Genomic DNA, 19,232 nt, shown 5'->3' with positions numbered 1-19,232 from the left:
CCCCTCCCTTCAAGATCCGTCCCTCCAACACCCAAATACCATCCGACAATAGGTGTAAAAATCCTCTCGGTCAGGATTTGACCCGCTCAAGTTCTCCATGTGGATACACAGGCCAGTGGACTGATACGTTCCAGGCGTCAGCAGCTCTGATCGTTCAGAGCTCATAGGAATGGACCAGAACTACCTACCTCGACTCCGTAAATCTACGCGAGAAGGTCTGACAAGAGCATCATAAATAACATAGCATTTCAAGCTACGCCCGCAGTCAAACCGGCCGTCGACGAAGCCTACATCCGGCTCATAAGTAACCGTGTACTTACTTATCTATTCGGTACCCGACAATGTTCGGCATCTCTCGAATTAGACTTCTGAATCACACTACATACCGGCATCTTTATCTTCAGCCCTGTCGAGATCCGGTACACCTTCTAAAGACGGAGATGGATACAGACTAGGAGTCATAACCATAGTCCCGTCCCGGGATACAAGCCGAAGCTTGCTCGAGTTGAGTATAGACAGATTCCTCGACAGGCTGGGAAGTAGGCCAAGTCGTCCAAAGGGCCAACGCAAGTTCCCCAACGAGCAAGCTGTGGGCTGGCTTCCCGACTGTCTCCTAGGGGTCCATCGATACCGAGGAGGAGCAATTCGCATCAAGTAGACTGCCCCTAGAAACCAGACACGAAGAAGAGGTAAATTTCATCGCTGAGACAAGTCGCTTCATCGCCAGCCCGCACCTGACATGTACACCTCGCACCAGTCCGTCTTTAATAGACTTTCCTACCCTGCGAGCGGCAACTCATGCACCGCCTTCCAACCACCAAAGGCCTCGTCTTCAACTTCAGAACGTACAACCAATGAGGAGGGTCTAGGCGAGAATCTCGCCTAGAGATCGATGGCCTGCCTGAAGGAAGGCAGGACGCTCACAGTTGCATCTCTGTAAACGTGACGTCGTATGGAGCGAGGCCGTCAAGGCATACCGGGCGGAGTTGAGGCCCGGGCAGAGAGAGAGACTTGCCCAACGCATGTCTACTACATATGTACCAGTAAGCTGTTCCACACAGACCATGCGGATTCCCAAGGCGTACATGTCGGCGCGAGAGACGTAAAAGGAACAGAGAAGCAGGCATCATAGGAGATAGGATACAACCCCTGGACAAGAAAGCCTTTCGTTACCGAAAGGGGAGAAAAAGAAAAGACAAGCTTCGAGCACCGCAGCTCAAGCATTCGCCAAGTATAGTATTGCTTTCAGCGACCTTCCAATCTCAGCCAGAGTCCCCGAGACCCGATCGATCGATAAGCCACGTCTTGAGACTCAGGTGGTCTGATCTTTGCTCGGGCATCCGCCCTGTCTAGATGCTTGATACAGCGGCAACCCAAATCAAGCACACAGGCCGATGTTTCCCGCCCCGTCAGAGACGCCGAGATCTGCGAATGGGCATCGGGTGGGCGGGAAGGGCGTCGAAACCATGCGACGGAAGACCGTGCGAGTAGGAAGATCCAGATATCAGGTGGGACAGCGCTGGGAGGGGATCTGGGTCGGGGGGCTCTCCTCAGAAGGCCGATATGTAGAAATGATACAAGTGGAGGACTGCCCGCGCCACACAGCATAGGACCCTCCACCTCTCCATTCTCGATCATCCATCGTTGACTCCAGGATGCGTCTCCGCCCTCTCCTCATTGCTGCCGCAGACAGGCCGCGCCGAGGCTCGGACCACTCTAAGCGACTACGTCAACAAAGCCAAGCGAAAATCAGCACAGCCTCCTCGCCCAGTCTCCGGCGACTACAGAGACAGAGGTACAGTAGAGACACGCAGCGGTAAGTGCCCTGCGGCGTGGGCATCGCTCGTCTCCGAGCCGTCAGCCATGCTCATTGACAGATCCGTGTCCTCGTCTCACCGTAACGACGATGCCAGAGCCGCGATCCGGGTGTCGCGTACCCTGCGGCGCCGCACACCCCTTGCCGAACTGGCCGAACCACTGCTCTTCCGCGGCCTTCGGGCAATCCGACATGTCTTCCGGGGCAGCACAGGACGCCACCCCGGAAGTCCGGGCGGAGGTCCGGGACGTCCGTTACCACGCCGACACGACTCAGCCCGCCACAGGACGTGTTGTGTTCCCGTTCGAGCGCGACAGGAATCCGGCGGCGCACCCGGTGGTGGGCCAAGGAGTCCAGCGGGGCTCGTAGGGAGAACGGGGGAAATTGACGAGTTGCGTTTGCGAGCGCGACGGCGAAGATGGCGTTGCGGGGTGTTCTTGTTCCTGTTCCTGGGGGTAATCGATCGGAACTTGGTGGATTGTATGTACAGGCGTGCTGCCCAAGGGGACCAGTCCAGTGTCAAGAGGGAGATGGAGGGGATGGCTATCAATGCAATGAGCAGGTCGGGTGCGGTAGATGTGGGCCGCCCGGGTGGGATTCGGGTTCTGATATCTGACGTTGAAGTGAGTCTTGGGATTGGGTAATAATAACCTACCTAGACCCAACTTGAATGAATTGCCCCGTACCCAAGAGCACTGCACTTGTGACGTCCACAACTGAGTCTCGCCAACACCTTATCCTGCACACAATATGAAAGAGAAGAGCTTCGAAAATTCCATAGATTCAATTCAGACTCTGAATCCTATGCCGACTAGTATAACCAGCCAACCTGATGGTATGTAGGCGCGCTGAATCGTTTATCTCGAGAGGATCTAGCACCGACATCATGTCCCTAAGCGACCATAAATACAAAACCGGCCCAGTACGTAAGTACAAAACCGACCCAGTACGAGATTCCCTGACTCCCAACGTCTGATGATCAGAGGTTGAACTTGTAGCCAGAAGTCAGATTTCCCACTTTCCTCGAGCTCGTTCTCCTCTTATTCTCCTTTCCGGTATCAAGTTGCTGCGTATTCATATTGTACAGTTTCGGACTCGGGATACCACTATCGCTCGTTTGCAAAGCCGCAATCTCGAGCGACAGCTGATTCCGGGCCTTCTTGGCTTGTTTTTGCTCCTCTGATTCTGACTCGGAGCTATCTGAATCCGAGTACACGGTGACTTGTGCTGGCTCCTTTGACCTCGAATTCTGAGCCACGGTCTTGACGGCATCGTCGTCAGATTCCGAGGAGTCGGAGCTGCTCTCCTCCTCACTGTCATCAATATCCTCACTATCCTCATCATCTGCCAGTAACTGAGTTCGCTGGCCACTTCTTCCCTTAGGGGCTTGAATTGCGGATGAAGTTGCAAGAGCCGACCTATTCCGGGTTAAGCTGCTCAAGCTGGTGCCGAACTTGATAGCCGGCCTAGGTGCAATGCTGGAAGTTGGTGGGTAGACAATAGCACTAGATTCCGGGATCATCGAATGAGCTTCATACATAGAAGAAGTTAGTTGCTGATCGATCTCCTCTTGTGTGTTGTATCCCTCGGAGGAGGAATCCTTACAGTTACTTTGACCACGTCCATTCGGCTCTGGACTGGCCTTGACAAATTTCTTGTGTCGTGGAAGATGTGGGCTTGAGTGACGAATGTCTTCTTCCGCGTCCTGCTCCTCGTCCCCATCATCTTCAGCTGCATCGGAATCATCTTCTGAGCTGACATTTTCATTCGCTTTATCAATCACGAATTGGTTCTTGGCTCGGGGTATCCGCTTGCGATTGCCTCCCATATCCGAATCCGAATCCTCCTGCTCATCTTCGCTGGCCTCGAATTCGGAGCCATCTTCGGACTCGGGCGATACAGATCGTCGAGGTTTGCTAGGCTTGCCCATACTTGAATGCTGGGTGAACACGACTGGAGAGCGGCTTCCCCGTGAATCATGGCTCTGAGTCTCTTCCTCATCGACTCCCTTATCCATATCAACATCTTCCTCGCTGTCGGACACATCTTGGTTGCGCGACGCCTCTCGGACAGGCTGTGCTCTTTTAAGACCATTCAGTCCAAACGACGGCTTCTCCGGGATTCGTCGGCTCGGAATATCCTCATCGGACCCGTCCGAAGAATTACTAGAAACAGACATGGACTCAAGTTCCGACTGGACAGATTTTGATTTGCCTGAAGATAAATGTTAGCAGGCGCCAAGATACAACCAGATATCATAATGGAGTCGTGGAACATGTGCAGCATTTCGGGGAAAATACCTTTGGCCACAGGAGCAAGAGTAGTGCTTTTCCTCGAGGAGACTTCAGGAGCCGGAGTAATGCTCTTTCTGGCAGAGTTTTTAGCTGGCGGCGACATCTTGCTGGTAGACTGAGATCCAGGAGTGACACTCTTTCTAGCGACTGGAATTTCAGGTACGGGAGTACCCTTTCTCGTGGGTTCAGGAGGAGTCGGATCCTTTGGAACAAGGGTAGCCTTCTTTTGTGCAATTGGTGTGATTTTGCGTCCAAGGCTGGAGATTGTAGGTGGAAGCGGAATTGGTGTGTACTTCCTGACCGGTGGAGGAACTGTGAACTCAATTAGCGAGGGGCATCGCGAGCATACGACTTGGACTCACTCGGCGTGACTTGAGAAGGCTTTGGGGCGGAGCCTGTAGGGACTGCTGTGTGTGGAGCTGGAGCAGAGCCTTTGAGGGTCTCGCTTCTCGGTATGACGGCCTTGTGTTGTGCTTGTGGCGTAACGGCAGCTCTCGGAACCGTAACAGGAGTCGAGGTCTTTGGTTTGGAGACAATTCTAGTTGGAGGCATGACGGGCGTCTCCTTTCGCTCATGCTCATCACGGAATGACACCCGACGATTTACTGACTTCGGCAAAGACTCGTCCGCCGATTCTCTAGAGCCAGCTGGTGAAGAGCTTCTCAACGCTTGAGAGGATGCCGAATGCTTCAGAGCTGATTTTCTGCCTCCAGGAATGAAAGGTGTGGAGGACTGGACGTTAGAGTTCGATGATGGAGTTCTAGATGGGGGGAGAATTGGCGTATGTGATTTCGGTTCTCGAGAATTTTCGGGCGGGTGCGTCTTCTCCTTCTGCTTCAGAGCTTCGTTTGACTTTCTCAACTCCTCAGCAGCAATGTCCACTGCGCGCAATCGCTGGGCCTCGTCTATTGCGGCCTTGTCCTGCGCCAAACGTTCCTCCTGGACCCGCTTTTCTGCCTCGGCCTTCTCATTTGCGATCCGAGCTTGCTCGCGACGCCTTTCCTCTTCCACCACCTCCTGCTCCTTCTTCAATAGAGCAGCTTTAGTAGCAGATGCCTTACGTTCGGCCTCTCCCCGCTGGAAGTTCTCAACCTCGATCTGCTCCTGTTCCTCTCGTTTGGCTCTCTCCTCCTCGGCCTTGCGTCTCTCTTCGACTTCTCTCGCTTCCTTAGTTTCCCGTCTCCGAAGATCGGCTGCCTCGGCCGCAGCAATTCGAGCCTTTCGGATCTCATCCGCTTGTGGGTTCTGCCTCTCCTCTCGTTGCTTACTATTCGGCGTCATCGGTAGCTCTCCAGGCGTCGACTGTTCGCGGGAGGCGGAGCTGCGTCGATTTCCATTGGGAGGAGTACTAAACTTGTTCTTGGCCCATGCCGGACCTGACAGACCTGAATTGGGGCTATTGCGAGTCTTCGTTGCAGAATTTTTGGCTCTTGAAATAGCAGTTTTCTCGTCGTCCGTCGTGATTACGTCATATATGCTGTCCTCGTTACGCTGACCTGATCTTCCACTTTTCTCCAATACAGTGGGGCGAGACTCTTGTCTCCTATGGCTGGTAGATGAGACACCATTCTGAATGGGGCGCTGTTCAATTGACATCGGACTGGTAGCTGCAGCTGATACAGATGTTCCACGCTCGGTAGCTCTCTGTACATGATAATTTGCGCTCTTTGCTCTTTGATTCGATGTTTGCGACTGCGCTCGGACGGGTTCTTGTGCCAACGGGCTTGAATGTGAGAGCACGGTGGTATCGTTGTCCGGCTGTCGGTTCTTATGATCAGCTGAGCCTCTCTCGTGAGACGGTAAAATCAACGCAGGAGGTGGAATCGGCGGAGGGGTCTCACGAATCTCGTTCACCGTCTTGGGGAGTGAAGTGATTCTTACATGTCGCAAGCTCTTGAAGGGTCCTTCGGGGTTGCCCAGTATCACGCTCTCTTGAGAGTTGGGGACAACATTGAGATCGGGTATGTGGCCATTCGTTTTCGGGCTCTCATGCACAACCTCAATATTCTCCCGCGAGGGCAAAGGCTCATCTGGGTCTGCCACCCGTCGGCGCTTGTTGGAACTCCACGAATTTCCTGGCGTTGATCCATTCGCTCTTGGAACTCCATCTCGTTCACGTTTGAGACTAACGGCGGGGTCGAATCGAAGGGCGGAGTTGGGCGCAACCGAGTCGCGAGCACCTGGAACCGAAGAGGCCTGGATACATCGAATTGTAGACATTGATGTGAATAAGTTTCCCAGAATCTCACCCTGGGTAATGTCGAACTGCTGGTCATCCTGGACCTTCTTGAGAGAGAGTGGTCTGCCCCACGTTAGCACCGGTGGGAAAGGTCGATCTGGCGCAGATACGTACGTTCCGTAGTTCATCTGATGGATCCTCGAAGCCTCCAGACAGAACTCTTCGACGGTGCAATCTGGAGACGCAACGACGCGAAAATTGCGAATTGGCTTATCGGACGAGTCGTACGCGTCTGGGGCGAAGAGCTGGACTCTGAGGGAGTAGCCGGCGGGCATTGGAGGACCCATTGGAGAGTCCATCTGGCTCACCTTGCTCAATTTGACCGTGGAATAAAGCGCCAGCAAGCTCTCGCGATCGAGGTTGAGAACGATGAAGTTGCAAAAGTGTAAGGGGGGAAGAGGGGTGTGGTCTCAATTTAAGGTGAAGAGGCGCGTTAGGTACGTGGAAAAAGGAACATGCTGTGAACTTTCTTAGCCAGGACGCGATAAGGTTTCGGCTCGGCCTTTAAGCGACCGCTGCGCTAGAGGAGAAGCGACGCTCACCTTCTGGAACAATGCGAAGCGGTGATTTGGAACGATGATATGTGCCATTATGGTACAGATGAGCATATATCAAGAGCAAAATCCTGGGCTTGGTTTGCCTACTTGGGGAGGTTATCGAAGATGGGCAGAAGTTGTTTGCTTGTTCGTTTGTTTGTTTGTTTGTTTGTTTGTTTGTTACTCACCCTGGCAAAAGCGATAGCCCAGGTACACTGATACAAGGAGATGTGCACATGGCGTTCAATGCTCTTCAACACAAGCAGTCTCCTGGGCACCTATCTATTCGATAGGATACAACTCGATTCTACCGTTGTATCATCAACATCCCTGGTATTCCACATCGTTACCGTAACAGTACTGAATTCTACATTCTCTTTTCATATACATCAGGAAATCCTCAGATCTCTCGATATGCAATCCAAAGTCCACCGGGAAGAAAGGAGGCCCTCCTACCATCCGTTCATATCCTGATCTCACAGACCACCCTCTCATCCAAACTCCATCCAAAACAACCAATATCTCCCATCAAGCTGCCATTATAGCTCTCCCATCGCAAGCCCTCCATCCTTCAGCACCCACCTCGTCCGCACACCCATCAACCACCTACACACCAGCAGCACCCCAACGACAGCCTGCACAGCGGCCACCACCAGGAACACCACCACCCACTTCCGGAGCTTGAACGCGTCCTCCATCTCCGCCCGCATCATCTTCCGCTGCTTCGTATGCCAATGCCACGGCTCCTCCTTTCCCTTCTTCCTGCCCTTCCCATTCGCACCCCGATCCCCAGCCCCAGGACTCCCCTTCTCCTTCTCCTTCTCCCGAGCATCCGGCGACCTGACATACGAATAGGGACCCCCACTCACCTCCTTGAAGATGAGGCCGTGAAGCAGGAACCGCACGCGGCCGAGCAGCGTTGTCGGGGGCGCGCGCGACGGCGAGTGCGAGTGCGTGCGCAGGGAGTGGTTGCGCGAGTCGACGAGCGCGAGGGAGAGGATGAACGAGAGGAACGCGAGCGGTGTGATGAGAAGCTATGTCGTTCCGATCAGCAGAGCATCCCTCCTCCACGGACTCGAGCCGTGAGAGAAACATACCCTAGAAATGGCGCTCTCCTTGGGCGATTCCGGTAGCGGGCGGATCCCCGGCGCGGACGAGCGGGCGGGAGATGCCATTGGTGCTCTCTTTCTCGATTCTCGGGATGTTTGGCTTTGTGGATTTGGTAGGTTCGTGGACCGTTCAAGCCGCAGATACAAGTATGCTTCCCATTAAGAAATGCTGCGTAGGAACAAGTGCCCCTCCTTGTTGTTACTTTAAGGGAAATCATGAATTATGGGGGAGGCTGTAGTCGCCAAGCCTCGAGCCCGCGTCGTCAACGTAAGGCTGAGCATTCCCAAAATAAATACTTCTGCATACTCTGTACGAAGCCTTTACTTTACGTTCATCAGTGCCTCAGACAGTCGGACACTTCTAATAATTGGACATTTCAGATGGACAGGCGCCTATGTGGAGGTGTAGGAGGAAGGGTGGCCCAAGCGATTACGAGGTGTCCATTTATTATCATTTGCACAGAGGAGGGACCGTGTGCCTCTTGGCGCAAAGAGAACAAAAATCGAACAAAAGATCTCGCCGAGCCCAGAAACTGCATTTGTCGATTTCGCCCCTTTTGAAAGGCTTTTGAAAGGGAGTGGGTAAGCCGTTATAAATAAAGACCTGCATGAAGGAGCTATCGGAAAATCAGCTGATCGTCTGCGTCTGATGATGATCTCTTTTGGAGACGGTCTGAAAAGATTGGTATGGCTGGTGGATCACCCCAGGTCTATACTTGAATTGAAGTCAAGCCGGCAAGTACCGGTAGATCATTTAAAAATTCTCACCGTTGCTGGAGTGGGGTAGTTTTGGGAAGTAATCGACTTAATACAGTACTATGTTCGTCGCTTGTAAACGCTCGTCTTTTCGTTTAAAGACCGTCCTGTGGCCGTCCGACGGCCCCGAAATTTGATCCCCGAGAACTGAGATTAGTAAGCAGATAGGTACCGTAGTAGGTAAGTAGTAAAACTTGCTGTTCCACTAGGTAATCAAACATAAGCGAACTTTTGCCGAATCGATCGATTCCGATTTCAAACCTCTTGGAGCGCTGCTACGTAAGCTGCTTGCCATTTACGTCCACTTTCTTCCTAAATCATCAAGAAAACGATAGCATCAGAAAAAGAGTTTCTACGTTCTAATTATTTCTCTCGTAAGAGGATCGATGTACTGTTTTCAATATTTAGAATGAGCTCTCCAATAAGCGTATCTGAAATCTCCGAACGGGGACGGCCATAAGATGGCCACGAAACGGGTCTCCTTTCAACGGGGTGGTCTTCTCGGTAAACTATTCCTGAATAGAGTTCAATAATGACTTTAGATTGTCAGAGGACCGCTGAAATGACCTCCTACTTGTCTTTAAGGTAAAGTGTGCCGGAAGCACTCCGTCAAGCCTGTTGTTCTTAGCCGCCCCTCTTGTGTTCGGAGTAATACAATGAGTAGCGATAATTAGCCGCACGATAATTAGCCGCACCACTAATTATAGCCGACGTATAGATCCTGAGTACAGTTGCTGATATTAATAAAATGAATGTGATATTAAAGAGAAAAGGTATCTCGTCGTGCACCTAGCTTAGATCCATTTCAACTTACTTTTCGTTTCGTTTTGCAAGCTTGATCCCCTTTCGTCGCTCGCACCATGCCGCCGCTAGCGAAGTCCATTTGCGCAATCTTGCTAGCCGTGAGCTTTCTCTTTGATAGAGCTCGAGGATTTCCCTCAGGAGGAACTAGGGTAACCATCGGCTATCGAACAGTAAGCCGAGTAAGTTTCACCCGATTGCATCGTCGGTCTACCTTTTTGCGCTCGATCGGTACTCTTTTCTTCTTTACAATAATACTTAAAAAGGCAACCGGTGATCACAGAGCATGCATAAATACTAATCACGCGAGTTGTAGGAAGAAGCCGAGCTTATCAATTTTCTCCGTCAGCCATTTAGAGATAGAGAATATGATGAAGAAGCTGATGGCTTGAATCAATTAGGACATGGCTTTTACATGAGTGAGTTAAACTTCGACTTCTGGATCGCTCGTTCTTTTATCAACGCGACAGCTAAGACTCCCGTTAGTAAACGAACCTGCTGGCTGGCCAGGTCGTCCATTGGAGGATAATTGGTTTTGTGTTATCAAGGCAGATGGTGATAAGGTTAAGAATGCGGCCAAAATTTACATCCCAGAACGTTATTCGAAATTGACCTGGAATGCTCGGACTGAGGAGGTATACTTGTGGGCCGGAGAAGAAGAAACCGTCCTTGAATACATCGAATCGATGATCCCAAACCCCGAGCGGGCGCTGCGCTTCTCATGGATCGTAGCTGGAGGTTCGATGCAGCAAATGGTCATTCCAAGTGATATAATAAATTACAATGAGCTGGATATGTGGGCCCAATGCTTTCAGACAGCGGAAGAGCTTTATCGATGTTCGAGCGAAATCATTGATTGGAAGAGTTGGGAGATTACTGGGAATCCTGGAATACCTGGCTCTGCAAATTACATTCAACCGGATTTTTGATGGATTCTTATTGTTTGTAAGGCTCACCATGATAGGGAGTCACTATTCGAGGTTTCGATGATGCTCCGTTGGTATTCGGACTGATCTCTAGCCTTCTAAACTCCTGAACTCCAGGGGATTCTCAAAGAAATGTGGCCTATCTGGAGCACGTGCCCGAGCCAAGCCTGCAGAGATTTGAGCGGTCTTCTGACCTTCTTCTATAAAAGACGGTTATTAAAGCGTTTAAAATCAGTACTAGTTACCAATCAAGAATAATGGATCTATTAAGCTGCAAACCTTTGCGCAACTATAATACAATAAGCAGGGAGTGGCTCGTCAATTGCAAATAGCCTTAAGCCAAAACCATGGCCCCCACCCCAAAAAAGGCGCCCACTTAAACTCGCCAAGTTAGCGACCCGAAGTCAACAAGCCCAACTCAGAAGTAGCTATCCACGACGTCGATGCCCGCACGAATCGCAAACTCCACCGTCTCAAACGCATTCAAGCCACTCGCAAAGTACGTCTTCGTCGAGCCCTGCAAGGCATTGAACTTGCCGTACCAGCCATTCCTCAGCTCCTGGGGCCCGAAATGCGGGAAATAGTCATTTTGCTGCAAGCCCACGATGTCAGCGTCCGTGACGACCTTTGCAACCGCCACCGAGTCCCGGGGATCCTTGTTGATTCTCGAGAGCGTCTGCTTAAGGAGGGTGCGCGCGGTGGGGAGGGAGGTGTTGCTTCCCCACGACCACGCCGTCGCGATGTCGGAGGTGCGGAAGAGGTGGACGAAAGAGATCGGGGCACCGGTTGGTGTGACGGGGATCGAAGGCGCGGGGTTCTCGGCTGCGAATGTGAAGTTGCGCGGTGTTTGCAGATGTACTGCGCTGGAGAAGTAGGAAATTAGCTGTATGGGGGAGAAGACTTCGCTTTCGGCGGGTGTGAGGGTGAGCTTTGCGGCTTCGAGGGCGGGGACTGTGGGCGGGAAGGCAAGGATCAGGGAGGAGCAGAGTTGGATTTTGGGGATTGAGAAGGCGCCGTTGTTGCCGGAATTTTGGTAGGTAATTATTGGGAAGCGGCCATTGCGGTCTATTGTAGGAGTTAGTGTGGCGAATGCTGGGTGGCAGGGAGTTCTAATACCGATCTTGGTGATTGTTGTACGGAGGTGAATAGGGCCTCGGATGGATTTTGCGTAGTTCACAAACACTTTATGGAAGTCGATGAGGTAGATACCGTGTCTTTGGGCGAAGAATCCGAGGATGTCGGGCGTCAAGTATTGGAGCATGTAGAGCTAAGATATCGGAGTAAGCATATGTGAGCATGCACTGGACGTTGTGGACTTACGATCGGAATTTCTCTCAGATCACCATAGCCGAATGGTAGCATAGCCGGGACAAACAACGTCGGTAGAGCTTGATAGTTGTTGGTTGCTAGCCATTCAGCTGTAGTCACTGCGAGCTCTGCCGGCACGCCATTCTAACATTGTCAGCAGAGGATCCAACAGAGCTCATTCAGATATAAAGTACCTTATAGCCAATAGCAGTGTATGGAGCAAAGACGGCGGTCCAATAATCAGAATACCGTTGAAACTCCTGTGCTACGAGCGTGGCGAACGCAGCAGGAACAGGAGGTGACTGAACAGTGAATCCAGTAGTGATGTTGTACACCCACTTCACACAAGTCAGCACTGCCATATCGGAATTCTGGGTCTTTGGTAGATGACAAGAGAGCTTTGGACATACGCGTTGTCCAACGATATACGGAATAGCAGGAACACCAGCCACATCCAATACCTTCAAAGTCTCGGGGTAGCTCGCATTTGAGAACAACAGAGCACCAAGGGGATGGAACGCATCTCCACCTCTGTTCACACTTCAGCCTTAGTCCAGACCCATCTCGAATACGGCTCCAGGAGTAAGCAGAGAAACCCACTGATCATAAACAGCCTGGCACTTTCCGCCAACCTCCTGTCGCTTCTCAAATACCACAACTTTTTTCCCCTTGGCCTCCAACTTCTTCGCAGCAAGCAAGCCGGCCGGTCCAGCACCCACAATGCAAACTGGGAAGGTGTAGGGTGTCGCGTTGGCAAAACCAGTAAGTGCAGATACCACTGCCGCGAAGACGAAAGCTGCCTTCATCTTGAGAGATATTAGAGAGCTGGGGCCTTGAGGGAAGTATTCCAATGAGACTTGTTTAAGGAATATAAAGCTAACTACTGTTAGAAGAGTGGCGTATCCCAAATTTGCAGATGGCGGGCAAAGTAGAAACAAACAGCTTGTGTAGGTACTTATACACAAAGAACTCGCACAAAGTGTTCATCGGAAACTATCTCACGAGATATGCATTTGAAATAGCCAAAGCGGCACGTCCTACCTCATTTAACTGAATACCATCAAGGCTGAGAGCTGAGTCGAACACGCCACATCTCATCCATTCGTTCATTCGTTCAAGAGAAGAGCCAGCATGGAAAACCGGCAACACGACTGCTCAGCTTACGGTCTGCTTACTAGCTTCTGATCCCGTGTCCGGCGTGTCCGGGACACGGGCGGGCAAATGCGCACATGTGTTTTATTGCAGGTATTTCATCGTTCTCGTGGCGAGTAAGAGGGGGGGTTGTACACAGGTGGCGTAGGCCTTCGTCACTGGGAGAAGACACGGAGTCTTTCAACAGTACCTCACCGGTTGCGACTTAGACTTGCGCTTGGTCAATCGAAATCAGAGCAATGAACGAACGTGACACGTTCGCTGCGAATGACATGCCGTAATTGAGAGTTCCCGATCACCACCCATCGTTGTTGGCGGGCGTCTCGCTTATCTGGGTACCACAACTCCTCAAGGAAGAGCGTGGTTTGACTGGCGCCAAGGTTACGCACACATTGGTAACAGAAGACTGACCTGAAAGCTGGAAGGAGGGGAATCAATGATCGATGCCAGGTGAAGCAAATTTCTATGGGTATTGTACTTTTCCTACAGGCCGGTTCTCGTGTTCGCGATACTCAAAACAAGAATATCAACAGCTCCAACCCCAGTCAGCTCATCCATTACTGTTGCGATCTTCTTCTTCTCAACCATCGAACTGACTGCCACCCAGCCTGTTTCCTCTAATGCGTTGATGGTAGGTGCTCGCTTGCCGGGGGTGATTCTTGATGCTGCTTCGAGGTTTGTGCGTTCAACGTTGTATTGGCATAGTACGTATTTTTGAGCAGCTATACAATATCAATAAGGGTCGGAAACTAAGACGGAGCTCGCTTACTGATGACACCTCTAATTCTCGAGGCAATCAAGTCGACTAACTGTTGATTAGACTGGTTCTTGGAGCGTACGAGAATAGCTGTACTCGATACGACTGTATCGATTGCTGTTAAGCCGGCAGCCTTCATTGTCTCTCCAGATTCTGGTCATGGTCAGCTCTCACGCCAGACAACCCACCATTCACGACCTACCAACAAGATCCACAATTCCGTCCGCGACACCAAGCGCACATGCGGCTTCAACACTTCCGCTCAACTCGATGATCTTCGTTTTGAGCTTCCGAGGTCTGTCCCCGCTGGTCTGTCCAACAACCGCATCTGCCTCTAACTTTGCAAAATAGTCCTCGGCCAGATGGACGAAGCTAGTTCCAACGTTCTTCCCAATCAGATCAGACGGCTTGATATATTGCCCTTTCCCCGGCACCTGAACTTGTAGCTTGCAAGATCCGAAACCTAGATCCATCACCTCCTCACAACCGAAATGGCCATCATCTTCAACCGGCGTTGTGCTGCCAGATTCTGCCCGTTCCCTCCTCGATTGCTGTACGCCAGCTTCATGCTCGGCAACGGTGTCCCGGCCAGTTATACCAAGACTGACTCGGCCCTCTCCAACGAAGGTGGGGATATCTGCTGCAGGGAGGAAAACGAGGGCGATGGGGAGATTCTTGACGAGCGCAATGTCGAGTCGTGACTCTCGTCGGAATTGGATATCTGCACCTTCAAGTAGATTGAGTGCTGCCTGCAGTAGTCTGCCCTCTAATTCAAATCGTCAGACTAGATTCCTCTTCAGGAGTCTGAGAGCTTGACTCACTCTTGGGAACGGCAAAGAGCAATCTGCCTTCTAGGCTTGAGGGGCTGTTAGTGAGGGTCCCATAGAGCTGTGTTTCCCGGAACGCGGGCATTTTGATATATTCTTACTGGTTGACGAGGTCCATTGCGAATATTATAGTATCTTGAGGGAGGGCGCTCTTCTATTTCACCACCGAGCTTGCCGATCGCGCGGTATTTTGCGCGGGTTACTGCTTTCTGGTTGCAAAAGGCCGCAGACTTTGTGCGGCACTAGAATAGTACATATGAGGATCGACTTCTCACAGGTGGGTTTTGAACCAAGACGTAGGCCGTTGAAGACGCGGGTTGTTCCAAAAGGTAGGAAGCGAACGGAGTATTATTGTTCGAGGGTTGTCGTTGTAGCGTTGTAGCAGGAAGGATTATATTCGACCTGAGCTTGAGCTGCCCCACGTTGACGACTGGCGGGGTCTCGAGGAGTCCCAAAGGTTATCCGCAGTACCAGCGAAATGTGACGTTGGGATGGTGTTCTGGCTTTTTTGTGAGGAGGGCTGCAACTTGATGATCAGAAGTGCTCGTCGCCTTCCGTAACATTCGTTGTATATGTTTAATGAACTGACTTGACTGCATAGTCATATAACAAGTACCGTAGATCAAGGTAGCCTTGGAAGATGGAAGAGAACCTCCCTTGGTCTGAGATTGAAGATCACGTGAGATTATCTACTCGCTAGTCCCCTTGCGGGTATCGCTAAATAAGCCCTCTGGCGAGATCGCACTCAGAATTTCGCAAAGTCCGAGATCATCCAAACTTCAACCACACACTTCACATCCACGCCATCCACACAGTCAGTACCTGCGGAACCTGTTAAAACAGAACCCAGAGACTAATCCAAACCAGATCGCCAATATGGATTCCTCTAAGGTCCCCGTTAAGCTTGTGAAGGTCATCCGTATCTTGGGCCGTACCGGTACGTTTTGCCCGATCGCAAACGCGAGACGGAGGATACTTTGGGGCATGTGGCATATGTGAAGGAAAGGTTCTGATGGATCATGTTCTAGGTTCCAGAGGAGGTGTTATTCAAGTTCGCGTCGAGTTCATGGACGACACCACCAGAAGCATCATCCGCAACGTCAAGGGCCCAGGTACGGATATAACTTCGCATTTCCTCGCAGACATGAATCATACATTATCACGAAGAGGGGCAGGAACATGGACGACGAAGACGCAGAAGCTAACGTTGAACCTACAGTGCGCGAAGACGACATTCTCTGCCTGCTCGAGTCCGAACGTGAGGCCAGAAGATTGAGATAAGGGATCAGGTTCTTGGAGTCGGAAAAAAATCGGACGGAATTCTTCTGGGTCACTGTGCGAGCCATTTGCTGCTGGGACGCTTGTACTATGAGATCTTTGCGATCGGAGAAAGCTGAGGCAGTTCTCGCGAATAGAAGGCTCTTGAACAGCTACGATATGGACTTGCGCATGTGAGAAGCTTAGTGGTGATGTGTGGTGAAAAAGAAGAGGGGGCATAATCTGGGCTTTTGGCATCTGCGGATCTATTTGACTATGTAACCCATCCGACATTCGATCCTCCATTCGACATACAACCACTCCACAGTACGGACCGACCTCGACGAACATAAGTTGGCCAGTGCAGCACCAAGCATCCAGCCAAGTGGTGTGGACAATCCTTACTAACTAATTTCCTTCGTCCTCGTCCTTGTCGTAAAGGCCAGCAGAGCAGAGCCCGCAACGAAAAAGACCGTGTCCGTCCCCTGCATCGCACCCAAATTCCGACACGGCCATGCTCTTCAAGAAAGTGACTTGGAATATATCACTCCCTGGGTTGAGGAGGCAGATAGTCTAGAGATCAACAGCTGTACCAGTCAGGCTCAGGACCAGAGAGACCACGACAGTAACTAGAGAATGCAGATCGGCCACCAGAAGTCATATATCCAGGCCTCTCCAAAGAATTCAGAACAGCACAATAAAAATACCCAGCCTATCTCATGGACAAAGAAATAGTCACACCGGCCTCCGTTGACGGTTTGGAAGAGAAGTCCTGCGTCATTAAATAGCCCAGATTCGAGATCGGTGTAATTGTTTACACTTCGCCTCGGTAAGATGCATCTCGCTTCCAATCGACGAATGATAAAGCCAGATGGAGAGAAGAATTGCGAAAGTTGTTAGCCATGGTACGGCTGTTTCTAAAGAAAATGCGGAGTCGCATTTGACTCTCGGAATCTTGGGACGGCTTCCACGAGAAGAATGCATGGAGCGTCTTCGTTGTTTTTCGCCCGGTGAGTTGCGAAGAGCCGGTCCATTTCCAGTTTCAGGGTGACGGATTCGCGAAATGCTCGCATCATCGAAAACCGAAAACTTCTCTCGGCCAGCTACAATCGTTCCGTTCCGTGCCATGATCATCCCAATCCCTTCAACAACCAATCACCGCTCCTGTAGTGCAAGTAGCCTTGCAAGACGGCCGACGACGCCTGAGCCACCGACACCGACAGGATGCCTGCGAGCCCTCGTCGGCGGCGACAAAACATCGGATTTCTATGTATTGACATATCAGACCTCCGTCCCTTCTCTCTGATATACGTTTTTGGCTAACTCCGCCCTTTCCGACACTGCAGTCAGCAAGTGTTTGAAAAACCTCCCTGAAACTGCTCATGCTACACATCAATATCCTGAGGACCGAAGCAAGCAAGCAAGCAAGCAGGACCTGGGATTCGATCCAGACCTAAAATTCTTGGAACCGCCACGTTCCGCTGGTAGATTCCAATGACTTCTTATATGTAGGCAGTTGAAAAGACGTCAACCATCTATCAATTTTGCCAATTCAGTCTACGCTCTTGTCACTCTTTGGCAACCGGCAGTTGGTAATTGGTAGATTTCCACCCCGCCACCTTACCCCAGTGCCCGAGACAACCATACACGACCAGATCTGCGATCTGCGAGCTCTCACGATGTCTGGCTTACCTTTCAAACCCGTCACCGTCTCTTCAGCACTAGGGTCGGTATATCTAGTACGGTACCGACCAGATTTACTGCTCTTCTCACGGCCGAGTTACGTGGGGACCTTTGTGCAACTATGGGCCCTTTCATTCTCGTTGTGGGCATTCTACAAAGTTGTTCTATATCCCAGGTTCTTCTCGCCATTGAGGCACTTCCCTACACCTCCTGGGGGTAGCTGGTGGAACGGGCATTTTGATCAGATCAAAGCCAATCCCACGGGTGCGCCACAGAGTAACTGGTTAGTACGAAGGCAGAGAATACAGAGGACCGATGGCTAATCGCGATTCACAGGGTCAATACCGTGCCTAATGATGGTATCATTCGGTACATGGGAATGTTCAACTCTGAGCGTCTGTTCATTACCAGCCCAAAAGGTCTTGGCGAGGTTCTCACCAGCCGGAACTATGATTTCGTCAAGCCATCACAGGTCGCTGCCGGACTAGGACGGCTGCTTGGTATTGGTGTTCTGCTGGCCGAAGGCGACGAGCACAAGGCGCAGAGAAAGAACCTCATGCCAGCATTCGCCTACAGGCACGTCAAGAACCTCATCCCCGTCTTCTGGGAAAAGTCATGCGAGGCAGTAAACACAATGGCAGTCGAGATCAACGCGGGCGGCATTCCTGACAAAGATCTCCCGGAAAAACACAGACGACCAGAAGGCGCACATAAGGAGGCCATTATGGAAGTAGGGGAATGGGCAAGCAGAGCTACCCTTGACATTATCGGCCTGGCAGGAATGGGACAGGACTTTGGAGCCGTCAAGGACCCCGAAACGCTGCTGAACCGCACATACAGAGTCGTGTTCAAGCCGTCGCGACAAGCTGCCATTCTGGGCCTGCTCAACATTTTCCTACCCGGCTGGATCGTGCGCAACCTGCCCATCAAGAGAAATGGAGAGATCGACGCAGCGGCAAGCGTGATTCGCACAATCTGCCGTCAGCTGATCCGCCAAAAGAAGGAAAAGTTAGAGAAGAACGAGCTCACAGATATCGATATCCTCTCCGTCGCCATCGAGTCCGGGGGGTTTGCAGAAGAGAACCTGGTCGATCAAATGATGACGTTTCTCGCCGCCGGACACGAGACCACCGCGACAGCCATGACCTGGGCTATCTACATGTTGTGTCTCCACCCCGACGTTCAAGAGAAGCTGAGGGCGGAAGTTAGAGCGAAGCTACCGAGCCCTAACGCCGGCGAGACAGTGACGAGCCAGGATATCGACCACATGCCCTACCTCAACGCCTTCTGCTCAGAAGTCCTCCGGTACTACCCACCCGTGCCCCTCACGCTCCGCGATTCCGTCCACGACACCACCATCCTGGGCCACTCGATCCCCAAAGGAACGCGCGTAATGATCATCCCGTGGGCCATCAACAAGTCGAAAGCCCTCTGGGGCGAGAGCGCAGGCAGGTTCGACCCGGACCGTTGGCTACCGTCGGAGAAAAACCCGCACTCGGCAAATGGGGGCGCGCAGTCTAACTACTCGTACCTGACATTCTTGCACGGACCGCGGAGCTGTATCGGACAGGCCTTTGCGAAGGCAGAGTTCATGGCGCTTCTGGCGGCGTGGGTGGGCCGCTTCGAGTTTGAGATTAGTGATGGGGAGGAGTTGGATGAGGGCAGTGTCTTGATCAAGGGCGGGGTGACGGCGAAGCCGGCGAGGGGGATGTATGTTAAGACAAAGGTTGTTGAGGGATGGTAGGCGGCAGTAGAGAAGGATATGGAAGGG

General features: G+C 51.7%; 8 protein-coding genes across 8 annotated transcripts; 4 read left to right on the top strand and 4 right to left on the bottom strand.

Moving 5' to 3' along the window:
• Positions 1-1,906: 1,906 nt before the first annotated feature.
• L3040_009138 (uncharacterized protein) lies at positions 1,907-2,185 on the top strand (the record flags this gene model as incomplete). Its single annotated transcript, XM_066155862.1, has 1 exon — positions 1,907-2,185. One exon carries the CDS (start codon positions 1,907-1,909, stop codon positions 2,183-2,185), a length of 279 nt encoding a protein of 92 aa, XP_066010144.1.
• A 610-nt stretch (positions 2,186-2,795) lies between these two features.
• L3040_009137 (uncharacterized protein) lies at positions 2,796-6,636 on the bottom strand (the record flags this gene model as incomplete). Its single annotated transcript, XM_066155861.1, has 5 exons — positions 2,796-3,346; positions 3,422-4,030; positions 4,117-4,422; positions 4,473-6,412; positions 6,464-6,636. The coding sequence occupies 5 exons, from the start codon at positions 6,634-6,636 to the stop codon at positions 2,796-2,798; spliced, it is 3,579 nt and encodes a 1,192-aa protein (XP_066010143.1).
• Positions 6,637-7,424: 788 nt separating this feature from the next.
• On the bottom strand, positions 7,425-8,060 carry L3040_009136 (uncharacterized protein; the record flags this gene model as incomplete). Its single annotated transcript, XM_066155860.1, has 3 exons — positions 7,425-7,491; positions 7,558-7,919; positions 7,983-8,060. The coding sequence occupies 3 exons, from the start codon at positions 8,058-8,060 to the stop codon at positions 7,425-7,427; spliced, it is 507 nt and encodes a 168-aa protein (XP_066010142.1).
• A 1,550-nt stretch (positions 8,061-9,610) lies between these two features.
• On the top strand, positions 9,611-10,480 carry L3040_009135 (uncharacterized protein; the record flags this gene model as incomplete). The annotated part of the gene is made up of 3 exons (XM_066155859.1): positions 9,611-9,733; positions 9,868-9,970; positions 10,038-10,480. 3 exons carry the CDS (start codon positions 9,611-9,613, stop codon positions 10,478-10,480), a joined length of 669 nt encoding a protein of 222 aa, XP_066010141.1.
• Positions 10,481-10,895: 415 nt separating this feature from the next.
• Positions 10,896-12,591, bottom strand: L3040_009134 (uncharacterized protein; the record flags this gene model as incomplete). The annotated part of the gene is made up of 6 exons (XM_007293992.2): positions 10,896-11,542; positions 11,594-11,744; positions 11,798-11,929; positions 11,980-12,123; positions 12,196-12,316; positions 12,386-12,591. The coding sequence occupies 6 exons, from the start codon at positions 12,589-12,591 to the stop codon at positions 10,896-10,898; spliced, it is 1,401 nt and encodes a 466-aa protein (XP_007294054.2).
• An 829-nt stretch (positions 12,592-13,420) lies between these two features.
• L3040_009133 (uncharacterized protein) lies at positions 13,421-14,639 on the bottom strand (the record flags this gene model as incomplete). Its single annotated transcript, XM_007293993.2, has 5 exons — positions 13,421-13,659; positions 13,707-13,847; positions 13,897-14,460; positions 14,516-14,550; positions 14,623-14,639. 5 exons carry the CDS (start codon positions 14,637-14,639, stop codon positions 13,421-13,423), a joined length of 996 nt encoding a protein of 331 aa, XP_007294055.2.
• A 138-nt stretch (positions 14,640-14,777) lies between these two features.
• L3040_009132 (40S ribosomal protein eS28) lies at positions 14,778-15,802 on the top strand (the record flags this gene model as incomplete). Its single annotated transcript, XM_007293994.2, has 5 exons — positions 14,778-14,850; positions 15,283-15,335; positions 15,389-15,458; positions 15,550-15,633; positions 15,741-15,802. The coding sequence occupies 5 exons, from the start codon at positions 14,778-14,780 to the stop codon at positions 15,800-15,802; spliced, it is 342 nt and encodes a 113-aa protein (XP_007294056.2).
• A 1,655-nt stretch (positions 15,803-17,457) lies between these two features.
• L3040_009131 (uncharacterized protein) lies at positions 17,458-19,205 on the top strand (the record flags this gene model as incomplete). The annotated part of the gene is made up of 2 exons (XM_007293995.2): positions 17,458-17,744; positions 17,798-19,205. 2 exons carry the CDS (start codon positions 17,458-17,460, stop codon positions 19,203-19,205), a joined length of 1,695 nt encoding a protein of 564 aa, XP_007294057.2.
• Between the last annotated feature and the right edge of the window lie 27 nt (positions 19,206-19,232).

Source organism: Drepanopeziza brunnea (genome assembly GCF_022702325.1).
Source record: "Drepanopeziza brunnea f. sp. 'multigermtubi' strain 214-2 chromosome Unknown ctg19, whole genome shotgun sequence".
NCBI classification, from domain to species: domain Eukaryota; kingdom Fungi; phylum Ascomycota; class Leotiomycetes; order Helotiales; family Drepanopezizaceae; genus Drepanopeziza; species Drepanopeziza brunnea.
The sequence above is the reverse complement of the archived record's forward strand: the minus strand, read 5'-3'. Positions and strand labels throughout refer to the sequence as shown.